The sequence below is a fragment of the Panicum virgatum genome, chromosome 7N (genome assembly GCF_016808335.1).
Source record: "Panicum virgatum strain AP13 chromosome 7N, P.virgatum_v5, whole genome shotgun sequence".
Lineage (NCBI taxonomy): Eukaryota > Viridiplantae > Streptophyta > Magnoliopsida > Poales > Poaceae > Panicum > Panicum virgatum.
The window spans coordinates 443,314-452,622 of record NC_053151.1 but is presented as its reverse complement, the minus strand read 5'-3'; the positions used below and the strand labels follow the sequence as shown (position 1 = coordinate 452,622).

The 9,309-nt window shown below is 43.2% G+C and overlaps 2 protein-coding genes and 1 long non-coding RNA gene across 11 annotated transcripts; 2 read left to right on the top strand and 1 right to left on the bottom strand.

Annotated features, from left to right (window-relative positions):
• The first annotated feature begins 248 nt into the window (after window positions 1-248).
• On the top strand, window positions 249-2,252 carry LOC120681752. Its single transcript, XR_005678057.1, has 4 exons — window positions 249-356; window positions 545-745; window positions 836-877; window positions 2,223-2,252. It is a non-coding gene; the product is annotated as an uncharacterized LOC120681752 (long non-coding RNA).
• An 8-nt stretch (window positions 2,253-2,260) lies between these two features.
• Window positions 2,261-3,786, top strand: LOC120682906 (shikimate kinase 2, chloroplastic-like). Its single transcript, XM_039964926.1, has 7 exons — window positions 2,261-2,280; window positions 2,505-2,547; window positions 2,656-2,710; window positions 2,808-2,968; window positions 3,118-3,200; window positions 3,303-3,441; window positions 3,636-3,786. Exons 1-7 carry the CDS (start codon window positions 2,261-2,263, stop codon window positions 3,708-3,710), a joined length of 576 nt encoding a protein of 191 aa, XP_039820860.1. The 3' UTR covers window positions 3,711-3,786.
• Window positions 3,787-4,336: 550 nt separating this feature from the next.
• Window positions 4,337-7,228, bottom strand: LOC120681692. 9 transcript variants are annotated; one of them, XM_039963300.1, is made up of 8 exons: window positions 6,701-7,228; window positions 6,446-6,621; window positions 6,266-6,369; window positions 5,809-6,086; window positions 5,645-5,731; window positions 5,319-5,497; window positions 4,954-5,086; window positions 4,337-4,849 (listed from the first exon to the last, which is right to left on the bottom strand). In XM_039963300.1, the coding sequence occupies exons 1-7, from the start codon at window positions 6,905-6,907 to the stop codon at window positions 4,978-4,980; spliced, it is 1,140 nt and encodes a 379-aa protein (XP_039819234.1). In that variant the 5' UTR covers window positions 6,908-7,228; the 3' UTR covers window positions 4,337-4,849; window positions 4,954-4,977. The 9 variants fall into 9 exon arrangements, 6 of the variants coding, with proteins under 6 accessions (XP_039819234.1, XP_039819232.1, XP_039819235.1 ...); XM_039963298.1 differs by having other exon boundaries at window positions 4,337-4,800; XM_039963301.1 differs by having other exon boundaries at window positions 4,337-5,086; window positions 5,809-5,909; window positions 6,000-6,086.
• Window positions 7,229-9,309: the final 2,081 nt, after the last annotated feature.

Here is a 9,309-nt window from a genome sequence, read left to right as displayed (position 1 = left end):
AATCCTTTATAATTGAACATTCTTCTATCTATTATAATTGCAGAACTTTATCAAATGGACAGCGTGGAGAGGTGTATGAGATCAATGGTGATCAAGTGGCTGTTATATTTGACCCTCCTGAGGAGAGGGTGGCTGATGGTAACAAAGATGAAGTAGACAAAGTGCAAAATGCTAAACCAGCAGTTTACTTGGTTGACAGTATGCTTCTAGTCCCAAGCGTCCATATTGCTATATTCAGTTTGGACATGCCTGCAATTTAGCGTTCTTTTCTTTTTGTACTTCTAGCTCAGGATATTGAGCATGACCATGATACTCAGGCGGAAGATTGGCATATTGCACTGGAAGCACTTTGCGAGGTATTTTATCTTAATATAACTGTTTGTATATAACTTGTATTATCTTGATATATTCCTTTCTCGTGTACATGCATCTGCTTGCATAGGTTCACCACTCAGTCTGCTGTACGAGTGACAATATTCACGAGTGTTTGTGTCCTTATGATTTGCTTAATAAACTTATCTATAATGTTATGTTTACAAAATAGGTACTGTCATCTCTACAACCAGCCATTGTTTACTTTCCAGACAGTTCCTAGTGGCTGTCTAGGGCAGTTCCAAGATCAAATCGCAGAGAATTTGTTGAAAAGGTAGAGGAAATGTTTGATCAACTTACTGGACCTCTAGTTTTGATATGTGGGCAGAACATAACAGAGGCATCAACAGCAGCACCTAAGGATAAAGAACCTGTAAGCCGTATAAGCTCCATTAGCCCTACCTGCTTGCACTCAATTATATATTTGGTTGTTGGTTCTTATGTGGGTTCTGCTTAAATATAGAGGACTCTGCTGTTCCGTAATCTGGCTCGTCTGTCTCCGCTGGTAATTTTCTTGCCAACCTGCTAAAGAAGATATGCTTGTTTTCTGATCCTCCCCTGTTGCAACTGGTCCAGAAAACATTTATTCTCCCAGTTATTCATGTATTTGTTTCTGCACATTTTTTTTTTACCACGCAAGGTGCCTAACTAACTTTTAGTTTTTCCATCTAATGCTTCTGGTCGTAATAGTTGCAATGATAGTGACTCGTGATGAGAACCAAATTAGTAACAATTTATCATGCTGATGTTGCTTAGCCCATTCTGCCGAATATTCCTGTAAGCGCTCTTTATTGTGGTTGATGTGGCGGCCATATCATTGGCACGAAGCCATATTTTTTTTATAGTTGGTTGCCGTTGCCCGTTGGATAATTTACTAGTTCAGGATTGTATCTAAACTAGATATCATTATGCTTGGCCTAATGGCATGCTTGTTTTAGAGAGAAAAAAAAATGCAAAAGCAATGCCTATTTATGTTTATCCTTCGTGAGTACAAGCTGGGCTTTTATCATTATATTCCTGCAAAGCATGGTCTTATTCTGCCTGGTTTGAAAATGAATTGTGCAAGTTGACACTACTTTCTGGCCTTTCTAGTTCTATAGGTGCATAAGGCTGCACAGTCAGGCCTGACAAGATTCCTTCATCCACCCTTTTTCAGTGTTGTACTGCATTGCTTTGAGGTCTGATTAGTACAAAGAAATTTACTTATTCTAGTAAAAATTACCGCTACAGCTATTAAATGGGGCTACTAATTGATTTATGCTCTCTCCAGTAAAAGAAGAGTGTTTGTGCCATTTTGGGTTGTTTTCAATCAGCATGTTTACTCTGACCATCGATATCCTAGATTGGTTGACATATAATTTATTAATATTATAGCTTTGCTACATTTTGCATATACTTAATACTCATAATTAGTAGTCTTTGCTACATTTTGCATATACTTTATACTCGTACTTAGTAGTCAAAGTAGCATGTTGGTGACTATCGGTTTCCAAAGTGACCTTTTTGTGACTGGAGAGTATTTTGTCAGGAGCAAAGCAGACGTGCTACCAAAAGCCACTGCAATGCCAAGTGTAGCGATAGAGAGCAACGAGGGCTTCTAGATGGCCTCCTTGGCAATTGCTGAACTGTAGTTTAGCCAGTAAAACAAACTAGGTGTAAAGGAAGAAAAGAAGGATACACCAACTTTGTGTCACTTCCCTGCATTGTTGTGCAACTTTAAAGCCTGCTTCTTTTAAATTTTAAACTGTTCTGAGTAGCTTTTCTCTTTCTTAGCACCATATCATAGTTCATTGGCATGGTGGATTGCAACAGCAGTGCCTAAACTCCCTATTACTATGAAATGTATTCAGTCATCATCCTTGAAGCGGCTGGTAGGGGACCTGAAAGGATGGAAGCCTTCAAGGTCCAGTGACATAACGAAGCTTTTCAAAAATAGATCATTTATTCCTCTTCCAAAGGTAAGCTGACATCCTATCAGTTCTTTATTTCCAAAGTGTTGATATGTGAAACATGTTGACTTCGCTCACCTGCTGACATCTGATGATGATGTCTCCTATTTGTTGTTACATCAATATCTGTTGGTGTCCAATAACTTGCTCACCGCATGCTCTCCTACCTCGAATAATAGGCAGTGGGAGCGTGCATAACTCAGTTGACGAGGCCCTCTTGTTAAAGGTAAACAAATAGTATGCCAAAGTTCTAATATGAATTAAATCGCATGTGCCATCATATTTTTCTTGCGTTTAGGCCATTGTTTGTGATATATTTCCATCATAACTGCAGAGGAAATCAGAAGAAGTTATGTTCCACTTGAATGGGCGGTGCATTTACCTAGTTGGTTAGTTCTGAACTTCCGATACTTCTCTGTTGACCAAGTTATATATTGATCTGTCGTATCGCCTCATCAGAAATTAATGCGTGAGTTCTTACTGCAGGAATGATGGGCTCTGGAAAGAGCACGGTGGGAAAGATATTGGCTGAAGTTTTGGGCTATTCATTCTTCGACAGTGATAATTTGGTAGAACAAGCAGTTGGCATGTCTTCCGTTGCTCAAATATTTAAGATTCATAGTGAAGCGTTTTTCAGAGAGAATGAGGTAAATGCTTGCTGAATTTTATTTGCTCTTTGACAACTTTTATATATCTTCTTATGTAATTCGTTGAATTGTTATTGTCATTTTAGTAATGAAAATAGAAAGCCTTATGGAATGACACTTTCATGTTCCTCTGCTTTCCTGTGTTGCAGAGTAATGTCTTGAGGGATTTGTCCTCAATGCGGCGATTAGTTGTTGCAACCGGAGGTGGTGCTGTTATTAGGCCAATCAACTGGTACTAGAATAACTTTGGTTTCCCGTCTTGTGATTTGAACTTGCTGTTTGTTCTCAGAAAAATAGTAATTATGATTGCTTTCCTTTTTTAAATAAAAAACAGGAATTACATGAAGAAAGGTCTATCTGTTTGGTTGGAGGTGCCTTTGGATGCACTTGCGAAACGTATTGCTCAAGTGGGGACTGCTTCTCGTCCTCTCCTAGAGGACCTAGACCAGCCATCTGACGATCCGTACACAGCGGTATTTATTTTCATCCTTAAAACTGTTATGTTTTAATTTTTCCATCCCAACTATAACATTCGTCAGTTAGTCAGGCACTCAGGCTTCCAGCAAAGACTTGCAATGAAAATACCCTTAGCTTTCCACTACTCGTATCTTGTCCTATTGTCTGCTATGGTTAAAATGCACGAAGAGCTAAACTAAGTTTGCTTCAGGCTTTCACGAAACTGAGCATGCTTGCGGAGCAAAGAGTTGAGGCTTATGCGAACGCCGATGCAAGAGTCTCTTGAAGGTACTAATCTCGTTCTATCAATTTCTGCCCCCTTCATGATCCCGTTCTATGCTAATTTTGTATGTATTATGGACGTATGGCTATGAAAAATTTGCTGAAATTGGTTGCATTACTGGTGTTATTGGCCACATTATGTATAATTTTTTTGTATGTATCAATTTCTGCCCCCTTCATGATCCCGTTCTATGCTAATTTTGTATGTATTATGGACGTATGGCTATGAAAAATTTGCTGAAATTGGTTGCATTACTGATGTTATTGGCCACATTATGTATAATTTTTTTGCAAACCGCTAAATGGATAGCTCCGCTATAACTTTCGCTATAGTTCTCTTAGCTTTTTGGAAGGGCTTCCGCTAAATATCTTAGCCCGCGATTTTAAACATAGAAACCCATGAACCATTTTTTGTTGTCTCAAGACAACTAATGATTGATTCATCATTTCAAACAGGGTTGTATTGCATTGTATTGGATCCATTGTGGCGTACTAGGATGTCTCGCTGTGTATTGGGGGTGCCTAGTTTAGTATATAGCTGTGTCCAGTTCACCACTTGGAGAAGATTCTGTTAATGAAATGGGGGGTTGGAGTAATATTTAAGTAACAGGAACTAAAGTGATACACAAATTGCCAACGCCTGGTAGAAGCTGAGACGGATAGACACATTGCGTAGTCACCACCAATTGGACTGATACACAAGTAGCCATCGCATGGGAACACCAAGCGATACCAAGGCCATGCCACACCATCATCCATGTCTAATACGGCCATCATAAGCTCAGAACCGAAAAACCTTAATGCTTGAAAAACAAGACGACATAGAGACAAAGCACCAAAGTCACAAGGTGCATCACTTTCAGAAGCTACTCAAAGCTCATCAGCATGCAGGTATTTGTCTTCAAAGCACCTATCTGAGTTTTAGATTGCTGGCAATGGCCTTCAGTTCAGCTATCTCAGCTTTTAGGATGCTGGTATTTGCATTCAGATCACCTATCTCAGTCTCCACCTTGCTGGAATTGCCCTCCAATGCCGATGAAGAATCAAACTAATCTATTTGTTTCTTTTTTTTCTCTAGCTTTTTCAGCTCCTCTCTGTAAAGCAGTTCAAAAGCGTAATATGTGCAGGTAGTTTTATCCTGCGCTAGGGGGGAAAAATCAATATAAACTGAACATAACAGCAAAGAATCTCAGAAATCATCAACAAAGCATAAAAAACGGAATAGAATCATTAGAGAAAAGTAAAACCTGAAGCTTGCTAATAACTTCTTTCTATTCCTGGCATGAACATTTTAAGTCTTCTGAAGACTTATCATACTCCATTCTCAAGTTCCTCTCCTCTTGTAACTGCGCCTCAAGCTTACATATGTTAAACTTCAGCCTGAAAATATTTCGACTTACGAGTGAGTAATTTTTTGTTATATTATATATGGGCTTGCTTTATAATAAAAAAAGTTATTGTCATTCCAATCTAGGAGATTTTCGAAGATATTGGAATACATTTAGTAGCCCCTTATGATTGTGGTTATCAAGTAAAATGTAAAGGGGAATGTGGAGTGTCATCTTTATTTGAAGGTCCTAATAAAAGAATTTCATTAGTACTTGTGAATTACCTATTAATTGTGTTGCCAGCTTCAGCTTGCGATTTATCAGATGCATCGAGCCTCTCCCCAAGATACTTTATCGTACCTTTTAACTCCATATTTAATTCACTAACCAAATCAAATCGTTTTTGATTCCCCACTAGAGCTAGCTGTGAACTCGCTATGGTATCTTTTAACTCCTTCACTTCCTACATTATAAGATATTGTAAAATGATTATGTCTACAACTTCCTACTAATATATTGTATGGTAACAAAAAAGGACAATTTTAATGGAAAAGAAACAAGATATTATCCTACAAAAGCTATTATGGAACAATAAGGTCATTCCAAATACCTTTTCATGCCGCACATGAGCCAATTTTATTTCAGTCCTCAATTCCTTGATCATGGCAAAATGTGATGCAAGTTGTTCCTTGGGACCCTATGTAGGTTATAATAATTAATATAATTCGAAAACTACCAGGTAACAAAACTAGCATCTTAAAGTAGCCTACCTACCTTTCTAGTTTTTTGCGGTCTTCTAACATCTAGCGAAACAGGACCATCAGCAGAACCAACCATAGTGTCCTCTAGCATCTTGTTTTCAGAACCAACCTCACCTGTAGAGTCAGATACAAATATTTGTAAAAAAAAACTGAACTTGTAACATATAGTTGTAATGCGACAACAAAACATAAGGCAGCACATTCCATCACCAAATTTTCTTTTAGTGGCTGTTCCATTCTCTTCTGAGTGGATTTCAGTAACCTCACGGTAGACAAATGTGTAGGAAGCTTCTGCAAAATTAATAGGCAGAAAAAGGCCATATCAGTTTGTAGAAATAAAAAAAATGTTAAGGCATACAAGGGGAAATAGAAGCATCATAGTGATAACTAAACATAAAACAAACTCTACATGAGCAAGTATGCATGGAGCACAGAGGACCAAAGTTTTCAAAATATTAGTGGACACATACCGTCATGGGCAACATATGGAAATGATATAATGTCCCCCTGAGTAAGCTTGGCTGGAGCTGAAGATTTTCTAAACCTTTTCCAATTGATGTATGTGCCATTTGTGCTGCACAGTTACAGCTAGTTATATTGAAGAAAAAATAGCTATGATTGACAGAGTAAGATCAAGAATCGATAGAAACCTTGTGTCCTTGAGAAAAATGGGTGAAGGCCCATTGGGGTTCAACTCCTTCAACACGGTGTCCATATATATCTTGCAATGGCATGAGCTGACCAATATATCAGAAATCCTGAAACGGTGATCATGGACTGTGCGGCCAAAGCAGTGCTCATCGGCACATAATGGAATATCCGTTCCCTTCAGGTGATCCAAATTAAAGACTCCAATCAGTTAGCAGATTTTATTACAATAGAAAACAAACATAGAATCTATTCACCTGCGGCAGGAGACGGGCCTTCTCGGAGATGGCTGTGAGGACTCCCCAGGCCCCGGGCTCGGTGCCATGAACAGGTTGCTCAGCTAACTTGTGCGCCACCGCGCGCAACTTATCGCGGCACGCTAGCGAGGGTTTGCTCGGCGGCAGCACGGAGGAGGGTTGCTTGTTGGGCGCTGTATTTGGCGCCAGTGGAGCCGGAAGCAACATGTCCGCCGCCACGTGGTCCGCGGCTAGAGACACGCCGGGTGTGGTCTTCCTGCCCGCCGCCTGATCTCCGGGATCTACGAATGCGAAGGGGAGGGAAGCTCGATGGAGGCCGGAGGGAAGCGCTTACTCCAAGGGCGGAAGCTCCACACAAGAGGGCGCGGCAGGGAGCTCCACGAGCAGCAGATCCACTCGTGTCGGCGCGAGGTAGAAGGGGAAGAGAGGAACGACGGGCGGGGCGGGGCGGGGCGGGTGGGTGTGGGCGGCGCGGCAACAACCAGTCTGAAGCTTGCATTGCAAACCTTCCTCTAATCTTACACCGCAAGCTTCCGGGAAAACTTTCACGGGCTATGCAAACTTAACACATTTTATCTAGCGCTTGTTTAGTTGTATAAACTTTACACCTCAAAACTATCGCATCGAATGTTGCGGCACATGTTAGCTCCGAGGGTTGGGCTCGGGGGTCCCGGTCCCGAACCCATCAGCTGCCGTCGGACTACTCGAGCTGCTCCCACGGCGAGAGCAGGCCGCCGCGTGCTGACCGGGGAACAGACCGAGAACGGCCCTCTCGGGGGGCCTTCCCCGTGCGTCGAACAACCAACTCAGAATTGGTACGGACAAGGGGAATCGGACTGTTCAATTAAAACAAAGCATTGCGATGGCCCCTGCGGATGCTGACGCAATGTGATTTCTGCCTGGTGCTCTGAATGTCAAAGTGAAGAAATTCAACCAAGCGCGGATAAACGGCGGGAGTAACTATGACTCTCTTAAGGTAGCCAAATGTCTCGTCATCTAATTAGTAACGCGCATGAATGGATTAACGAGATTCCCACTGTCCCTGTCTACTATCCAGCGAAACCACAGCCAAGGGAACGGGCTTGGCGGAATCAGCGGGGAAAGAAGACCCTGTTGAGCTTGACTCTAGTCCGACTTTGTGAAATGACTTGAGAGATGTAGGATAAGTGGGAGCCTTGGGGCGCAAGTGAAATACCACTACTTTTAACGTTATTTTACTTATTCCGTGGGTCAGAAGCAGGGCATTGCCCCTCCTTTTGGCTCCGAGGCCTGGCTCTGCTGGGCCGATCTGGGCGGAAGACATTGTCAGGTGGGGAGTTTGACTGTGACGGCACATGTGTTAAAAGATAATGCAGGTGTCCTAAGATGAGCTCAATGAGAACAGAAATCTCGTGTGGAACAAAAGGGTAAAAGCTCGTTTGATTCTGATTTCCAGTATGAATACGAACCGTGAAAGCGTGGCCTATCGATCCTTTAGACCTTCGGAGTTTGAAGCTAGAGGTGTCAGAAAAGTTACCATAGGGATAACTAGCTTGTGGCAGCCAAGCGTTCATAACGACGTTGCTTTTCGATCCTTCGATGTCGGATCTTCCTATCATTATGAAGCAGAATTCACCAAGTGTTGGATTGTTCACCCACCAATAGGGAACGTGAGCTGGGTTTAGACCGTCGTGAGATAGGCTAGTTTTACCCTACTGATGACCGTGCCACGATAGTAATTCAACCTAGTACGAGAGAAACTATTGATTCACACAATTGATCATCGCGCTTGGTTGAAAAGGCAGTGGCGCGAAGCTACCGTGTGTCGGATTATGACTGAACGCCTCTAAGTTAGAATCCAAACTAGCAACCGGCGCCTGTGCCCGCCGCTCGCCCCGACCCACATCAGGGCATTCGCGCCCCAAGGGCTCATGCCATTGGCTCAGCTTGCCCGGCCGATGAGCTGTGGCAGGCCGCCTCGAAGCTCCCTTTCTCATGGGCGGCGGGCTGAATCTTAGGGCTGGGCATAATTTTACCAAAAACTGATCACCGAACTGAACCAAGCCAAACCGAACCGAAAATACGGTTTTTTCGATTTTTGGTTAGGCTTCGGTTTTTATTTTTTACAAACCGAAATCTTCAGCTCGGCTTCGGTTCTCGTCGCTGCGGCACCGAACAACCGAGCCAACCGAAATCTCGACACCGCGCAGCAACGCTATGGCATCTCCAGTCTCCGTAAGGCTGCACCAATATCGGCCCACCATGACCCAACAGCCCAACATGCTAACTCCATCAAGCCGCACGCACACACGCATAGCCGCCGCCGCCACCACCATGATTCTCCTCCGTAATCCCAAGCCACCCATCACGTGCTCATCTCTTCCCCAAGCGACATGGCCGCACGGCATCACCACCACTCCACGCGATGAGGGGCGGCCAAGGACGGAGGGGCCCAAGGTTGAATCAGTGCGGCTGGCCTTTTGCAATGCCGGACGACAGCTGCTGGGGCGAGCGGACTCGCGATGCTGGGGAGTGGGGACGCAGCGCTCGACCACGCGTAGGTGTGGATGACAGCCGCTGGTGGTTGAGCGGCCAGCCGCTGCGGCGGGAGGAAGACAGTCAGGAGCGAC